General features: G+C 25.3%; 1 protein-coding gene across 2 annotated transcripts; it reads right to left on the reverse strand.

The window, feature by feature from the left end:
* Window positions 1-5451: 5451 nt before the first annotated feature.
* LOC145834314 (pumilio homolog 3-like) lies at window positions 5452-19091 on the reverse strand. Of its 2 annotated transcripts, none has more exons than XM_082941713.1 (13): window positions 19030-19091; window positions 17904-18042; window positions 16245-16392; window positions 13506-13675; window positions 11965-12145; window positions 10839-11027; window positions 10525-10632; window positions 10087-10212; window positions 9828-9970; window positions 9096-9336; window positions 6948-7050; window positions 6668-6770; window positions 5452-5745 (listed from the first exon to the last, which is right to left on the reverse strand). In XM_082941713.1, exons 1-13 carry the CDS (start codon window positions 19076-19078, stop codon window positions 5613-5615), a joined length of 1833 nt encoding a protein of 610 aa, XP_082797839.1. In that variant the 5' UTR covers window positions 19079-19091; the 3' UTR covers window positions 5452-5612. The 2 variants fall into 2 exon arrangements, with proteins under 2 accessions (XP_082797839.1, XP_082797838.1); XM_082941712.1 differs by having other exon boundaries at window positions 17904-18045; window positions 19030-19085.
* Between the last annotated feature and the right edge of the window lie 770 nt (window positions 19092-19861).

Consider the following 19861-nt stretch of genomic DNA (forward strand, 5'->3'; position numbering starts at 1 on the left):
ACATTCCATAAGATTATATAAGAATTAATAAAAAAAGAAGCTGAGAGAGGTTACTGCTCTTTGGTGCTAAAACTATTACTATTGATATATTTTATAATTTAAAAAAAAAAAACAGTAAACAAACCATCAAGCTAAACTTATCTTACGAAAATGGTTCAAGATTAAAAAAAGTGCTAAATATGATACAGTGCATACTTTTAATAAAGTCTTGGCCTAACGATACATTAAGACTAGTTAAAATCCGAGTAAACTTAAAAGTCTTAGTATAAATAGCTTTAATTAATCTAAAAAATGAACAAATCAAAGTGTGTTATTATACCAAACAGTAGAGTTCAAAGCAAACTATTATATTATATATTTTTGAACTATTCTCTAAGACTATTTTTTCTAACCGTTACTTTTTGTTTGTTAAAAACAGTTTGAGTAAAGTTATAACGTTTTATTAGTTGCTAAAGGACCAAAATTTCATATAAGTTTGAACTATAATTTAAAAAAAAATCAACAACTATGTAAATATTTAATTGTTATATCTATTTTTATAAAAAATTGTCTTAGCTTAAATAATTATATTTAAAAGTATTGTTTGTTGAACAACAAAAAAAGCGCTCAAAATATTTGGTCCAAGGATCTAGTGTACAAAGGAACCTTTCGGTTATCGAGTAGTTCACTAAGGATACCTTATAACGAACTGTCCAGGAGAAAAAAATGTTTATAATTAACTTTCTCTTTAGCAGTTTTTAAATTTTCTAGATGTTCTAGTTGCTATAATATTGCAAGTAATATATCAAACTCAAAGTTATATTAATTTGAGAACATTTAAGCTACATCTACTTACTAAAAATAAAATTATTTAGAAAAATAGCAATTAAGTTTTGTTTCCTTCTATAATATAAGTTTCTAGGCCATAAGTGGTCTTTGCTATTACTTATGCTTAAAACAATTATTATTTAAAGAATTAAAGTTTCAACCTGTTAAGGCCATAGGTGTGGGGGTAACTCACTTTTATCAAGAATTAATTTTATTTTAAGATTTAAGCTACTATTTAACAAAAACATTTTTTTAAACTCTATGTAACTTATTAGATTTAAAGGCAAAAATTGAGTAGTTTACTAAATGTTCTTTTTCAGATTTTAAGTGTAATTATTAGTAAATTTTAAACAACTTGTAGGAAACAGGTTGTTGGTTTTTTTATTTTAAAATAGTTTTTACTAAAATCTAAAATAATAAAACATTGTTGTCATAAATTTAATAAATGTAGTTTTCAAAACTTTCCTTTTTGAAAATCTTTTGTTATGTCAAAAGAAATATTACCTTTAAATCTGAAATAAATTACTTTAAAAATGAAGGAGGAGATAGACTTTCCGAACCCTCTAAGAAATATACTATGCCTCGCCTTTGTTTGACAGATAAAACATAAAAATAAAAACAAAGTTACACGTTTAGTTCTATAAACTAATTTTCATTTTTATATTTAGAAGATCAATTCAGTTAAAAAAAAATGCAGTAGTTTACACAAAATTTTTATAAGACGTAAGTTATAAAGAAAGTAAGTTTACTTGGAGCTACTGTTGTTAGGAAAAGTTTTAAAAAATCCCAATTAATCTGAAAACTTCTTATTTTTATAGCAAAATTCAGTTTTTAAGCTTAAATAGCATACAAAAACGCACTTAATAAACTTTTTAGATTTTTTTAACCCAAGTCGTTTTACTAACGAAAAATTTTTTAATATAATAAGTTCTTAACTTAACAACATTAACTATTATTTAACTTTATTAATACCACTATAAAAACAAGGTTCTTCCTTGTGCACCAGGTCAAAAAACCAAATAATTGAAGCGTTGTTTTTGTCGTTCAATAAACTATAACTATATGAGCTATGTAAAATATACTGAAAAAGAAGCAAAAAAAAAATCTAAACTTTTACTTTTTTTTTTTTATTTACTATAACGTAATTTTGATATTAATTTATAAAAAAAAAAGTATCAAGTTTATAAGCATCTTTTTTAGAACTTACGTTACCTGTTTATACTTTGAAAGATAACCAATTATATTAAAACTTTTAAGTCGTAAGCATACAAAAAGAAGGTCAAGTTTTGCAAATATTCAAAATCCGATATTCGTACATTTAAAAATCTTTTGCTCAGTTTCTATTTAGTAAATCACGAGTACAATTCTAATTTACCTAAAATAAAATTATCTAGAACCACTCACTTTGCTTTTTTAGAATAAAAAATTAAAAAAGTTTTTACGTTCTGAAATCCCATCAAAACTTTTACGAGTTTATTTTTTATAAATGTAAAAATACTTCCAACAAAACTAATACAGCTTACAATTTTTATTTAATTTAAACAAAAAACATCTTAAACAACCTGTTATGTACTGCAGATACCACATTTTGATTTAAAAAAATATTTTTACGACCTAAAAACTCAACTAAGTTTTATCTGTTTATTGTTTATAAAAGTATAAACGTTTTAAACGGAACTTAAAAATTTTCCTTGTATTGTATATATATTTTGTACTCTTTTTTGAACGATAAAAGAAAAGAGCTCAATAAATTGGTTTAGGTACCTGTTTTACGAAGAGCCTTTCGGTTATCGAACCGTACACCAAAAAATGCATCAAACTTTTTATTTAGATTAAACAATCTTTTTTAGATTAAAAAAAAGTTTAATTTTACAAATTAAATTATTATAAAGTTATTATTATTAAATTAAATATTTATATAATTTAAACATTTTAGATAAAAGACAAAAAAGTATTTAAATTTCAAGAACCCAGGCATTTTAGAACAAGATTGCACTGAATTAAACATTAAGATCGCCAATTCTTAACTTTGAAAACTCTACAAACGCTTACAGTGTTTACATTTAATTTAAAATACCTTTTTTAAGGTAGTTGAAAAAAAAATTAATGACTTTCACATGAAATAACACAAAATAAACAAAAAACGTAGAACTTTAGCTCGACCTAGATCGTAAAAAATATATTTTTGTGCTTATTTAATACAAATTAAAACTATTTTAGTAATTTCTGGTTTTTATATAAAACTATATTTACTCAGTTAATTGAAGAGGTTAATGAGATTCTTAGTTAAAATTATTTTCTTAATGAATCATATGAATTACTGATGTGATAAAAACTTAACCTTATCGTAAATTAATAATGTGATTTCTACAAAGCAAAATGAAAAATTTTAAGTGTTTTTTGTACAAATATTTAAGAATTTTTAGCCTGATTAAATTTATTTGAAACGTGTTTATTTTTTTGAAGTAAACACTTAAAATTTAGTTAGGTTTTAAAGTCGTCTGCAAAATTTTTATTGTTTTTTTTTAATTATAAGGTAAATATGAAAGTAATCTACAAAACACGGTTAATCTCTAAATTGTTTTTTTTTTTAATAGAATATTTGTTGTAAGCTCTATTAAATGTGGTGGAAGCATTTTCTTCTTTTTTAAAGAATAAGTACGTGAAATTTACCTAGACTAAGGTCGTATTTTTTTATTGTTTTCAAACAAAAGTGTGATTTTATCGAACCCTAAAAGATGATTTTGATTAAACTGGTATTAAGGTTTGTAAGCTTTAATAAACAGATGGAAGCAATTTATCTTTTAGAAAGAATAAGACGTGATATTTAGTTAGACACTATATTTTATTTAATCTAAACACAAAATTCATATCTAAAATCGAGAAAACTTTTAAAGACGGTTTTTGTTTAAATTGAATAACAATGTATGATACATTTTGCAAAAATTTAAGTTGTGCAAAATTGATTTTTTAGTTTTCTTTTTATTTAAACATTATGCAACGATTAGTACTTAATAGTTAAACTAAAAACAACATGTATGTTCTCAAGAAATTTTATATTTAATAGGCAAAAAAAATTTAGAAACTAAAAACATTATTTTTCAAAATAGCGTTTCGTTTGCACGTCTGTACAACGAAGAATTTTTTTTTTGTGTATTTTTTTTTGAAATCACAAAAGTTAATCTATTAAGATTAGCTACGTAGTAGTTTTTATTTTGATCGCGTTCTTTCTATAAAATATATTTTTTAAGGACAAAACTTTGTTTAAAATACATTTCTCCATTCAGACTGGTACGCTTTAGATACGCCTTACCTGTTGAGTCTATTGGTTAGGCTGTGATCAATATGCTAATGAAGTTCAAGAAAAAATCGCCTAGAATCTATTTACTCAATTTTTCAGAGATAACTTCAAAGGTATGTAGACGTTTTAAAAGAAATTGTACTTTTCAAGCATATACGATTAAGCTTCAAAAAACATTACTTACACAAATTTTAGACTCTATGTGAAATATGTGTTAAGTTTAAGATGATTTTGAAATTCAAAAAATGGTGGGTAAAGTCTTCAGAATAAGTATAATTTTCTTTTTATCAATTAAACTTTATACCTGGCTTGAGATAGTTGCATTTAAACCTCACGCTGATGGTTTTAACTTGATATGTTATCTGTTAATTTTGTTCAAGAATATGAGAACTTTAAAATCAACTGAAAACGGTTTATACGTTCTATTTACTAATAAAGTGCTTGTTTCATAAGCTTATAAAACAGTTTAGCCGCCACTAATGAAATTTAAATAATATTATTATTTAGTTTAACATGGTGTAAAATGTTAGCTTTTCAATCGAAGTTATCTGCCCCATGAAATTTTATATTTAGTGGTATTAAATTTAACCCTGCTGACGTCGTTTGAGAATTTATACATATTAGTAAAGTAGTTGTAAATAAATTTTTCTTAAAGCTAAAATCTTTTCTGTAAGAAGCCTTGAGAGAACCGAAAAAAAAACCTGAAAATTTTGGTTACGCCATGTTATTAATTAAAAAATATATATATTTGTAAACTTTTAATTTTAGATAAATAGATTTCAACCATTTAAAATATAAATTTAAACGTTGACTAATAAAGCTCCCACGAAACAAGTTCACTGGAATATATAACAACGACAAATTTAAACAGTATTCTTTCTTTCTTAAACAAAAACATGTTTCTGTGTGTTTTTGGGTTTACACACTTCAATGGGGCTATGAAGCTCAAGAAATACTCTTAGAAGTGTACTTCTAATAGATACATCTTGATAAAATATCAGATAATAGATAGTGTGATAGTCATAGAAGAGTATTTCTTGAATTTCATAGCTCCGTTAAAACTTGTTTTAAATTTTTTATTGTTTGACTTCAAGATTTAGATGCAATAAGCTCACTTAAACTATTTTTTATTTAATTTTAATAAATTGTGTCAATTGATAGACCGATGTTTATTCGTTAAAACTATGTGTAAATTTACTGATTTATAATATTAACAAATTTAAAAATAATCAACTTCAAACTATTATAATATCTATCAGAATAATTATTTTCAACGAAGTAAGTAAATGATAAATATTTTTTATCAATTTATGAATATTTAATTTTTCTATATGCAAGTTTATTCTTATACCAATGCGACAATAAAATAGTTATAAAAAAATACTTTATATAATATTTCCTAGATAAGATACACTAACTAGAACATACTAAAAACTAAAATGTTAAGCTTTCAACAATAACTAAATTATCAACTAGCAAACAGCACAATTGCATCTTAAACATATTATTTTTCTGTCAATTTTTCAGCAACCAGCTTGGCGCTTTTGACTTGTTCGAAGCTGCTAATAGTGGTGGCGTGAGGCTGAAGCAACATTTTGCACTTTGAAGCAACTTTCAAGTCTTCGCTGTTGAGCAAGCTAAAAAAATGTTTTATTAGGATAAGAAACATCTGATTTAATAATGTGATATTCTATGCAGGGTTGCCGCTCGTTTTTTCAAAATTTTTTCCAGGTTTTCAAAATTTCATCGAGGTTTTTAAAACTACACATTATCGGGTCTATTTAAAGTTAAGTTTAGGTAAAAAAATGTTTTTAATAGTATAAAAACATCAAAAAGATACTGTAAAGCTACTTTGAATATATTATTTAATAAATATAAAAATTGATGATGACAATAATTTTTTTATATGATAGATTTTTGAGTCAAATCGAAATTTTACTACTGAACATGTGAAAATTGTAAAAATTCCAGGATTCTCCAGATTTTTTCAAAATTTCTCGTATTTCAGGTTTTTTTTTTGCCTAAATTGTCAAATTCCAAGTTTCTTGGTAAAGTGGCAACCCTGTCTATGACATTACGGCTTTTTTTTGGTTTCATTGAACTAAAAACATAAATTATATCTCTAACAGTAATATAAATGTTGTATAATTTTAATTCATACTTAAAAAAAACATTAGTATAAGTGAACGTATTTATATTTACAAATAAAATAAAGTATTACTATTGTATAAGAGTTAGTTTGTTTTATTCGATTAAAAATTTTGATAACTATTTAAGTATAAAATTGCTTTTGGTTAAATACTGGGAGTTCAATTTTATTGTATACACCAATATACTCGTTACTGTATAACTTTAATTAAATACTCATTATTATAAACATTTTTTTAATTTGATTAGAAATCAAGGATCCCTATTACAGTTTTACACATAAGATTTAAATCAGTTTTGAAAGTAAAACTTTAATACTGTAAAAAAAAATAAAAAAGTTTACAAGTTGCTCATCAAAATGTCTTTATAAATATTTAGACGTAATGTTTTTAATTTTATTATCAATCTTACTCGAGAAGCACAAGCGATCCGCGATTGCAGGAGGCCCAACTGGCTAGCTTTTCACCACCGACTTTGTCCATAAGAATTTGAGAAAAAACCGAGTCCTCCGCTTCTGCATGCACAACATTATTTTAATTTGGTTGAAAATAAAAAGCTGTAAAAAACTCAACTAGTCTTTATAGTAGTTTTTTTTTCTTTTGTAAAATGCAAAAAAATGAAAAACTAATCAAAAGTTTGAAAAGAACATTACGAAGAAAAATAAAGTTTCATTTCAAATAATTAAATCAACCTTCATTGTCTTCTGAATTGTCACCTGTTTTGTTCAACTTGGACTCTCCTTTTATGATTTTCCTCATCAAAAGATGCCCGGATGGATGCTCAGCAATGTGAAGCTGTTTGAAATAATTTGAATTTTTGTTTTATATTTTCGGGCATTTAAAAAACTGTTCTATAACACTATATGTCCATTGTTCAAATAAATATTTATATTTAACTTAATATTCCAAATGCTTTTAACTTTTATTGTGTATGATGTAGTACTAAATGCTACTTCTTATCAACTTAGAAGGTCTATATCTGTTTTTTAAACTCTTTACGACAATAATACTGGTTTCAAAACTTGAGTGCGTTTAAAAAAAATATCAAAAACGATAGAGCAATGATTGGTAGAATTTTATAAGTAACAGTAAGTTTTATAGCCAAGTTTTTGCAGGCGGTCTTTTTTTTTGTTGAATAAGGAAAAAGAAAAAAAAAACTGCTTAAACAAACTATTTTAGGAAGATTATTATTTATTTAGCACTATCGCAACTCAAAATTAAACCCAAATCATTTGATTCATAAACTCATAATAACTTATATAGAAAAAATATTTACAAGTTGTTTTGCACATTTTTTTAAACTAAAATAATAGCAGAAAATTTCTGTTTAAAGGGCTTTCTGTTTAAAGAGTCAAATATTGTTTTAACATTTTGGAAGTAAAAAATCTTCAGTTTCTGATTCTTGAGTAAGTTACCATACTTTTAATATTAATTTAATTCAAGTTATTAGTTTTGACTCTTACTTGCTAAGCTTTTCATTTTATAGAAATTGCTATCGAAAAATAAAAATATCAGTAATATTTAGATTTTAGATGATTTACAAAAACTTTCACAAAGATTAATTATTACTCACACTTTTGAGTAAAAAGAGTTTTCATAAAAGATTCACAATAAAAATAACGTTAATTTTGCTTCTATCTTAGTAACAACAAATAATTAACTAGCATAACATTGTATTAAACTAGTTACTTAAAATTTAATAAAATATATATTTAAACTTTAGAACTACATTATAAATACAAGTATAAATTCATTATTTAATTAATTAAAAATATCTCGGGGAGAGCTAAATTTTAAGACTTCATAAATAAAATATCTTTAATTACAATGTGTAAACTTATAGTGTATTTTAAAAGCGCTAAACACCTTCTCGAAAATTACTGTTGAAATAAGTTTAAAATTAATAAATTATACATGTTAACCTTGAGAAAAACAACAAAATAATTTGATTTGTGTAAACTTTACACCAATACGTTAAGAAACTTTTACAATTTTGCAATAACGGTAGATATTAAATTCTTAATAACAAATTTACGTCAACGAAAACTTGCATAACCTTATTGGCATATTACATATCAAAACTGATTACTTATGTAAAAAAAACCATTTATAAAAAAAATTTTATCGATATATCTATATGTAATATATATATAAAATTAGCACAGATAACTTGCTTTGGCTGATGCATAAGCTTATTTTATTTATATCTATATAATGGCGAACTATTGTTGCTCAGCTTTGTTTATAACGTAGTTGTCAAATTAAAAATTGTTTGTAAAATTTTAATTTTTTTGATTTATCTATTTTTGGTTTTATAAATTTCTTTTATTTTTTGAAAGTACAAGATTTTTAGTCTATTTATTGTTTTAAATTAAATTTTAGGTCCTAAATGGCATAAAAGTATTAAAAGATTAATACTGCCGTAATGCTTCTTTTAATGTGTTCTATAACGAAAAAAATCTTTATCATACAAAAAATTATTGTATATGATTGATTTTTCGTTTCTAGCCTAAGTTACAAAAAAATCTAAGATACAGAAAAATAAATTGGCTTTTGATTGTTTTTTCATCTCTAGTCTAATTTTCGTTATTTAAAATGTGAAAACTGTTTGAAATTCAAGGTTTGCCTTTAACTGAAGACATAACTATTATATTTTTATCAATAGTTCACAAATTCCAGGTTTTTTCTGCCTTAATTGCCATATTCCAGGTTTTTTGGCAACCCTTTATAAAGCACCATTCAAACCACAGTCCAACAAAACAACAAACCGCTTGCGATATCGGTTCTACAAAAACATACACAAAAAAAATTATTGTATATGATTGATTTTCAAAACTCACGTTGCCCTTCTTGTCCTTCTCGCCGGCGACGAACTCCTGCACCGCCACCGACGCCAGCTCGTTTGCCAGCTCCCCGACCAGCTCCCTGTTCTTCCGCTGGAACCTCAGCACGGCCACCTCCAGCGCCCCGAACCGCGTCCTGTCGAACACCAGCTCCCTGCAGTTCTCCTTCATCCACGCGACGAGCGGTTGGGCTGCCGACTGCTGGATCTCCGAGTGCCTCGTCGCCATGTCCTTCTTGCTGTGTTGGGTTTTGTTGTTTTTTTATGAGCGATGTTAAAATTACAGGAATTTTTCAGCTCGTTTATGGCAATATTGTTTGAAATTTAGAAACGAAAAAGCAACATTTTATAAACATTGACGTTATTAATGTTAGCCACAGGTATTATAAAAAATACTCCATTCAGACCTTTTAAAAACTTCTAAACCCTTTTCTTTCATTTAAGATATGTTAAAAGATTTCTATTTTTAAAATGTTTTGAAAACAAAAATCTAAATAATAATACAAGTGCGAATTGACTATACGTTTACATCCAGGTTTTAATGGGAAAAATTTCGTATAAAATAAAATAGTAATTCTGGTGATAATTAGAATTAGTTAACTCGCACTTGTATAATTATTTAAACAAGCTCTTTACCCAGTGAACTGGAAAATTTTTGTATAATCAACACATATAATCTTATAAAAACAAATATCTGAAAACATTTTCACAAATTAAAACACAAGCCAACCTGATTTCGTTGTCGTCTCCTTGCTTCAGGTCGTCGATGACTTGCGTCAGAAAGTAGGATGTGTCGCGCGGCGACATCAGGTAGTGAATGACCTTTAACCCGCGCGGAGAGCTCATCAGCTCTGGTATCGACTTCAACAGCGGCTGTTAATTTATTAATACTTTTTAAATTTAAGCACTTTTACAGAAATTTTAAGTTTAAATATAATGTAACACTTTTTACGAAACTGTATATTTTTTGATAAAAGTTAGGCACTAACGTTAATGAGAGCTTTTTTCAGGAAGACAGTGTCATCAACGCAGTCGAAAGCGGCCAAGATCGTGAGGTAACCTTGCTCTTCTTGGGCGATCTTGCACGCAAGATCCTTCATTGTTTTCAGTATAACCTGAGAAATAAGTTTAAATTTTGTTTTTGTTCTATAAAATGCCAAATGAATAAAACAAAATACATTTGAACGTCATATTGCATCGAAAACCAGGGCTTTCCGAATTTGGCAACATCGCCCTCTTGGAGCCAATTTTGGCTAATAGGGGCAATTGTTAATACGACGAAAAAAAAAACGGGTATTTAACTAGTAAAGGGTCAATGCCCAATAAATGAAGATTATGAAAACAAGTTTTGGAAACCCCGTCGTGAACTTTTGAAGCAATAAGCAGTAGAAAAACTATATTTTCTTGTAAACGAGCGTACTTCTTACCTTTCTGTCCTTTTTCGTTCCGTGCCACAGGCAGTTCATGGTGGCGTGGGCTCCGTCGTGAGTGTGGATCATGTGGATCAACGAGTCTCGCACCGGCTCTATCACTTCCTGTTGTTTGTAAAGTGAAAATTAAAAACTTTAAACAATTTTTTTTTAACTATTCAATGTCTTCGATTAGCTAAGGCAATCATTGAAAATTGTGTGCTGCTCAGTAGGCATACCACGTCTTTATAAGCTTATATACCAAGACTAAATATTACTCTAATTATTTTGAGTCTGAAATAAACTCAAACAGTTATAAAATTGCAACTTACCCTTCTAATCTCGGGAAAACTGCAGTTTTTAAAGAACTCGTAGAATACTTTGTGTATAATGGACATTTTCACTACTTTTTTGCCAATAAAAGGCATGATGGCTTGCTGAAATGAAGATAGCATAGATTTTTTATCTTCTTCTTTTTCTAAAGAGCTTAAAACTTCCTCAAAACTACAATTGTCTGATTTCTGTTGTATATAGATTTTTTTTAATAAAAACTTACTGTGTTAAAATATTAAGTTTATTATAATAATATTTATACTATATAAATTAACAAAACTATGGCTTCATTTTCAACTTTTAAGATAAATTAATTTTTTTAAATTTATAAAAGTGAACAAAAACAGTTTATAATAGTGAGAAATTACTATAAATAACCATAATACAACTATCTATTTGTTTTTAAAGCTGAAATTTTATTTGAAAAGTATTTTAATTTTTAATTCTCTAGACTTTGTTGATCAATAAATTTATGTGAAGTAAAATTTTTCATTATATAATAAAAAACTATAAAAGGAAATTCAATTTATATTTACTAACTGATTTAAAGTATATTTCAAAATATAATGTAAAATAAAATTTCAAAATTTTTTATCTATAAGTTACAAGTTGTACAGAAAAACCAAAACAAGTTAGAGATGTTTCCGTAAAATATTTAACAACATAGACAAGCGTGTTAGAAGCAAAGTATTTCATAAAATAGTTCAAATACTAATCTAGATCAGATAATTTAGTAATTTACCAGTTTAATAATTTCAGTGTTTAATTGAAAATCAAGTCAGTAACATACAAATCCTTGAAGAAGTTATTTTTCGAGATATACAATATGTTCTTGAACACATATTATCAAATAAAGAAGAAATAAATTCCTAAGTAAGACTAAATATAATTTCCAGAACAATTTTTTAACACACTCAAACCAAATCAAAACGAGCCGGAGGTACCATAAAAAACCTATAGATAGTTGGTAGCATACAAAAACTTTAGACAGTTACTTATCTAGATATACAATATATTTTTGAAGATATCTAATCTAAAATACATAAAAATAAAACTTAGTTCCATCTATAACAACATACAACTTTCCACATTTTTTTTGATAATCAAATCTACATCAAAACTAACCGGATGCATCATGTAGACTTTTCCGAGCATCTCCCTGAGCAGCTGGTGTCTCTGCTCCTTGTTGCAGTAGTCGTTGTACAGGAACTCGATGACGCTCGAACCCAGCTCGTTGTTCTTGCGCATCATGTTGTACACCTGGCCCTTGAACCGCTTCACTATCTCCCCTCTGCGCTCTTTCGTGCTGCGTGAGAAATTAAAAAAAATTGTGAAGTTGGTAGAATAAACAGAAATGTGGGTAATTGATTGTTTGTTTTGGTGTGCCGCATTTTTTCTGTCTAAATACATCAAAAATAACCATTTAAGTCGCCAAAAAAAAACAAATAGGGCCTGAATGGGTAATTTAAGTCTTAGGAAGTAAGTACACCTTGTTTTTTAAAGTTAATCTTATTTTCAGAATTTTGTTAGAAACTTGTTACACGTTATCAAAATTAAAATTAACTTTTAAGAAGTAAATGATCAACGATGGTTAGTTAAATAGGTTTTAAAATATAATGCATATTACACTATCATTTAACAGCAATAACAAGTCTTTTTTTAATACAAATTACTTAACCTAGAAAGTTGCAACTCTTTGATAAATATTCTTGGCCATTATTTCCCATAGAAAAAATCATCCCACGTGGGTGATTAACTAAGCAAAAGGGCAATAACCAGCAATTGTGCAAAAAGGAGGGCAATTTTAAGTAATGTTAGTTTTATTTTACACTTCTGTAACTTAAGTGATTTACTCTTGAGAAAAATTTGGTAATACCTTTCAATTTTTAAGCTAATAATATCAGAAAATATAAAAATTTAACAAAACTTAATTACACATTCACAAAACCACTATCTATTTTAAGACATGTATTATCAGTTCAATTTTCTTAATAAAACTGACTATATACAAAAAATACCATGAACTTTGCAAATATTAAGATAAAGTTGATAAAACTATAAAACATATTTGAACATAGAAAACAACTTAAGAAACAGTTTTAACAATTTTCCAGCTTAAAATTGCTTACCTGATAAACATCTATATCAGTTTAGTTATTTTATTTATAAACGTTTAGGTTTTTTAAGTTTACGATTTACCTAATAGCTAACCGAAAAGCATTGCTATGTTGCTAAAATGTACAATAGCAAAAAACTGATAAGGTCTTTTATAAAGAGAAACCAATAATAAAGATATTTTGACTTTTGACGTTAAAAACAATACATAAAAACTAACAAACTGTTAAAAATTAAAATGATCGCTTATATTAGTTCAAATAATGCTGGCGATAAGCTAATAAAATTAAACTGATAATAAAAATTTTAATTGCTAAGTTATCTTCTTAAGCAATTTTAAACACATCACACTCTAAATACACGTTATACTTAAATTATAAAAATCAGATTTCAAATCTAGTAACTATGATTTGGAGTTTTATAAACTTTAAAAATAGACTGAGTGATACAGAGGGTTCAGCAACCTTTTAAATTATCATAATCTATTTAAAGTTAAGTATGTTTCACAATACAGTTACACTGAAACTTGGTATTTGTACTAATCAACTAACCCGTATCTGATAAGGTTCATAACGATGTTTTTGGCATACTTGTTCTTACTCAAAGAAACAATTTCTTCTTTTAGCTCTTCGTAAATGCTCTCCCTCTGAGCTTTACTGCCGTCTTTGAGGCAACACTGCAGGATTCGGCTGGTGTCATGAGCATATGCTACTTTCAAGAGCTGTTACATTTCTAATATTAATAAAACTGCAGGCTTGAAAAACGTGATAAATAAATTAAGAAAATTTTAAAACAGTATAGTAAAACAAATTAATTATTTCCATACTTAAAAGTTTTAATTTAACTATCAAGTATGTTTTTATAAAAAAGACAATTGTTTGAACTTGAAAACAATATCAGTTATTTGTGGTACTAAAGTTAAGTAAACTATGCTTAAGGCTTCTTTTAACTGATTTATTATTTAAAATAAATTAGAGGCAAAAAAGGTGCTATAAATTGGTTAAAACTTCATAAGTACAAAAGTACAGGGTGGCCTTCAATTTTTTATAAATTTCTTTCAGGTTTTTGAAAATACAAGTTTTTTAGTCTATATTTAGTTTAAAGTTAAGTTAAAGGTTAAAAACTGTGTCAAGTAGGGTGAAAAAATTTTAAAGAAACTCTTAAGCTGCTTTAAATGTGTTATCTAATAAAAAAAATTATGATGATGACAAAAAAATTTAATCTATATGATAGATTTTAAGTGTCAAATCAAAGTTTTACTACGTGACAAGTAAAAATTGTTTATTATTTCAGGCTTCTCCAGGTTTTTTCAATTTTTTTTCAAATTCCTGGTTTTTCTAGGTTTTTTAGTCAAAATTGTCAAATTCCAGGTTTTTCCAGGATTTAAGGTTTAGTGACCACCCTGCAATAGTATTAAGTTGTACTGGATAGTGAAATCATATATTAGTAGTGCACAAGCTAATTTTTTATCTTTTACTTTAGAATTGAGTATCTCCTAAAAGATTACAAATTGTGTTTTAAGCTTTTAAAAAAAATGTGGGCTTGTCTTTCCCCTAAATCTAGAGCTTGTTGCCTAAAGCAATTTGGAGAGAAAAGTGGTCAGAAATTTATGGTGGAAATTGTACAAAAAATACAATACTCAATCATTTTATTTGTCTTCCTTGTTCTTTTGCAAATGTTTTAAATTAATAGTGAGCTACACTTACACAATTTTAACTACAATAATATTGAAATACAATAAATTACTTTTAAATATATAAATAATTACTCAAATTGTAAAATATCATTAGCAGTTGTAATACCAAAATGAAAAAGTTAATTGTAATGTTAAATGGAGTTTCCTTAAAGTGCTGTTTAAACTTGGGTCAGTATATTCACTTAAGCAGTATTGATATTTTTGAACAAAAGTATTAGGCATCAATTCTTCTACAAATAATCTGATAAGTATCAGTTTCAATAAGCTAAAACTTTTTGCAGATTTCCAAATTACACCTTCTTTGCTCTGACCAGCCTTTTAGAAATAAGACAGTAGAACAGTGTCATTGTTGTGAGTTTCTATCTTGTTTACCAAGAACAGCTAAAATTTATCATAGTAAATTGTTCAAAATGCCGCAATATAATTAAGTGATTTATACCACCAAGAATCATATTTTCTTTAGAAATTGTTGCTTAGTTCAAAGCTGATAGAACATTCTGAAGATCGTAAATATAAAGCATTAAGTTATAATTTAGCATTAAGTTAAGTTTAAGGTTAAAAATTATTTTAAGTAGTATAATAACATTAAAAAGATACTGTTAAGCTACTTTAAATGTGTTTTTAAATTAAAAAAAGTTTTGATGATGACAAAAATAACTTATCCATATGATATATTCCTTGACAACTTTAACTAAATAAGTAACACATAGTAAACCATTTGATGTTAAATCTTTAAAAAAAATATCTAGCTATTCTATTGACTTCCCCTTGTTAGACCTTTATTCAGTAAACTAATGCTTTTAGTATCAATACAAAAAGCAGTGTGCAATTAAACGAAATTTTTGACAAAGTCAAAAAATAAGTAATTATATATGATTTTAGTAGCAGAATACTATAAACTAATATGTTGAATACAAAAATATTTATTTTTTCCTCTATGACTCAAAGTAAAATACCATATCAACTTGAATTAAACTATAACTTATTAGGGTTAAGTTCCTCATGGTTTAGAAATTAGAAATATGTAGTAAAAATACTTTTAATTATAAATAGATTTGATTAAATACTTTCACCCAGTTTAAAGTAGAGACAACTATTTACTTCCATGTTTATAAAATTGTATCATATTTTAAGAAATTAGTAAAAACAAACAAGTTTTTGTGTGTTGTACTTTTGTTAAACCCTTTTATAGTTCTTTAAATCAAACTAAATTATTATAAGTTTAAAGAATAGAAATCGAAAGAAAAAATCAATTAAATACAACACAATTAACAATTTGAGCACTTTAATACTGCTGATAGTACTAATTTAATTTTTGTGTACACGTGTTGAATATTAGTAACATATTTTTGTATTGTTATTTTAAGTAATATATTCAAATATATTTCAAAATTAAATATATTTAATATACATGAGAGAGATTTAACTATAGTTAGCAGCAATTAAATAATTTATCTATGAGTAAAATTTGTTCAATATATTTTTAATGAAAACAGGATATTTTCTAATCAACTATGGATTTTTTAATTGATTAAGCAATAGTACTAATCTAAAGCTTGTCTTATAACATTCAGAACTAAAAAACTAAACTTACATTCATATCTTTCTCTTTAATTAATTTCAATAGCTGATCAATTAGCCCATGATTCTTTTCCTTAGAGTTTTCATTTTTGTGAATTCTTAATTTTTCCCAAATCTTTTTGCAAGCTTGTGTCAATTCATATTTGGGCTTTTTCATTTGTCTATAAAAGTGTAAAAAAACTAATCAAGCTTTTTTAAGTTATTGTCTTTGCTGTAATCACATACTATACTGATCTATGATAACAGAGTTTGAAATCGTTATATTTCAGATTTTTCCTCCATTTAAATAATATTATGAATTTTCATAATAAAAACTACTTTTTCTATGAAAACTATTAAGTAACATAAATTAAAGATATTTTTTTTAATCATAAACTACGCAATAAATTGTTTACTGTAAAGGACAAAAAATTCAATCTTTAAATTTTATTCGAACACAAGTTTAATCAAGTTGTTTGCAAATTATTTTAGAATAATGAGTCGCACTTTAAAACTTACAAGTTATAAATTACTAATTATTTAAAATTTTATTGAGGCAATATCATACAAATAAATCTTAAACTAGTCTATTTAATTCGAACATAATAAAGTGATAACTTTCAAGGTTTAGAAGTATGTATTGTTATTAGACATAAGATAAATCTAAAATAAATAAAAAGTAAAAAACTAAGTGTATTTCATAAACTATTAGCAGCTTATAAACATCAAACATTTTTTATAAAAACTTTTAAAAATCTCAATTACCTAAATATTATAAATGTTATGATAAAAAAAACAGTATTTTATTGACTCAAGAAGATGCACATACTAAAGTTTAACTTTTGATGTATTTTTTAAAAAAGATACTGATTATAAATTATTTTGTAGTTGTAACTTTTTTACTAACTTTTTTTGCTGCATTTAGAAATTAGTTTGAAACATGGAAATAAATCAACAAGTGTTTGAGTTACTACTAAAAATACTGAAACCTGATTGTTATAAACTAAAAACTAATATTTGTATTTTAGTATTAATCTAGATTCAAAAAAAAACAAATTTTTTTTAAATATTACATCAAAAAATAAAGCATTAACAAAACTTTTCGCATATCATTCATTTTGAAGCATTTAAAAAGGTTATCAATATTTTGGTTTCTTATTTTAGGATAAAATTTGCAAAAAGCTTAAGTAAAAGAAATATTTGAATTTTATCAAATGTATATGTCTAAAAGAAACAAAAGTTTGTTTTGTTTGTTAAGAGTAAAAATGTTGCATTTAAATAAAATTGAGGTTCATTATACATCAGTTTAAAGTTAAGTTTAAAATAGAAAGTAATAGAGCTCATCAGTGCATTAAATAAATAAAATCTTTCAGGGTTAAGTTTTTTTTCAGGAAGTTTTTTTTAGTTTTAGAATAAAGTTTAAGGTATAAAGTTGTTTTAAAAAGTATGAAAGTATTGAAAAAATACTTTGATGCTACTTTACATGTATTTTATAATTTACAATACTCTAAATTATACAAAACATATATCTATTAAAAAAAGTATTATAAAATTTTCTGTGTTAAAAAAAGTGTATTATAATAACTTTTGTATGTAACAATAAAAGAAGCTACAAAAAATATACAAACAAATTTAAATTTTAAGAATGTCAAGTGTGCTTAAAACTAAATAAAATATAAATCATTGCTTTTACCTTGCTTGCTTTCTTTCACGCCTAGACTTAGCTGTATCTTTCTCAAGTGGCTTGGAAGAATTTTTTCCTTTCTTCTTATCATTTAGTTTGTTAACAAACTTCTTTTTCCCAGCAGGTGATTCAGTTTTACTTGCTTTTGCTGCTGTTTGTGTAAGTTATAAAATAATAAACTTTATTCTACACAATTAAAGTCAAACTAAAAATAAAAGAGCTAAATATGTGACATTTGAACAAAAGAATAAATAGTACATGTAGAAGCTTTTTAAAGTTTTTTATTTATTATTATACATAAATTTTTCACTAGAACTTAAACAATAATAAATTTGAATCAATTCCTCTACTATCAAAATAATGCCCATGTAAGCAAATAATCTAATTTACATTAAGATTTATTATAACTCAATCAAGAAAAATAAAACTATTAAAGCATTTATTTTTTTTTACACATAAATGGTCTTACTTTAATTCCTAAAAAAATTTGAAATAACTTGAGTTTTCCCAAAAAACATACTAACTAACTAGTCATAGCTCTTTAGCTTTCATGATTTTATTATTCTAATAGTAAGTCTACAAATATTTTTTATATAAAATGAATGCTAATTTCAAAGCTTTTCTTTTAGTAAATCATTTATTTATTTTCTAGTTTCTCCTTAATATACTTAATTAAGGGTGGCCAATTGTTTTGGAAAAATTTCTTCCAGGTTTTTTGAACTTCTTTCAGGTTTTTGAAAGTACATGTTTTTGGGTGTATTTTTAGTTGAAAATTAAGTTGAAGGTTTTCAACAGTGTATATAGTATAACAACATTGAAAATGTACTGTAAAGCTACTTGGATGAGTTTTTTAATAAAATAATTTTGATGATGACAAAAAAATGTTAAGTCTTAAATCAAAATTTTACCACTACATATAAAAATTGTTTAAAATTCTTGGTTGCTACAGGTTTTTTAGTGATTTTTGTTCAAAATTCATGGTTTTTCTAGTTTTTTTATTATTATTTCTTAAATTCCATGTTTTCTTTAGCCTAAAATTTCAATTCCAGATTTTCCAGACTTTGTGGCCACCCTCTTAATTGTTATTCTAACTATATAATTGTTCTAAAACTTTAAAAAAATAAAAAATAAAAACCTTTTACTTCAGATCCTCCATCTAAAGATTGTTTTCTTTTTATACCCATATTTAAATAAATCTTACCTGTATAAAAATCAATTAAATTTTTAAATTTTTAATTTACAGATAAACTTAATTTTAGTTTAAACTTCAAACATAAAATACTTAAAGAATATTTATTTATTAAGTATATAAAAATATATATTATTTGTAACTAATCAAAAATATACACACTAATCATTCAATAAAGTAACATTATTTTTTAGATACACTAAACAAATGCAGAAAATTCTATTAAAGAAGAAGATAGTTTTAAATAGTTTAGTTGAGCAACAACCACTGAAACTTATTTTTATTTAAAAAGTTAAAACTATTTTGTAATTATTTGATTAGTTGTAAGGAATATTGAGGATGTTAAATTGATCCTTAAAAATATTTATATGTTAAGAATAGCTATTTAGTTTCTTAATAATAAAATTAAATGAATTTAAAATAAATAAAATTAAATTTACATCTGTTAAAAACAATAATTAGTTTTTTGATCAAATCAAGAAATAACTATCAATAATTGCTAACAAGTAAAACAGTTTATTTTTCTAGAAAAAATAAAAAAATAGTTGTAGAAGATATGATAATGAAGATTAATTTTCAGAAACTCAGAAGGTATAAGTAATTAATGGTTTTATGAAAAACAAGGTTTTATATTGTTAAAAATTTGGTAAAAACATATTTCAAAACTATTTCAATTAATACAATAAACTAAAAAAGAAAAACTTAGAGTAAATTAAATTTATACAATAAATTAAATAATTTTTTAATAAGTAATTTAAGCTTTCTTCTAATACAGATT

This window comes from Thalia democratica, chromosome 4 (genome assembly GCF_965202585.1).
Source record: "Thalia democratica chromosome 4, ktThaDemo2.hap1.1, whole genome shotgun sequence".
NCBI lineage: Eukaryota > Metazoa > Chordata > Thaliacea > Salpida > Salpidae > Thalia > Thalia democratica.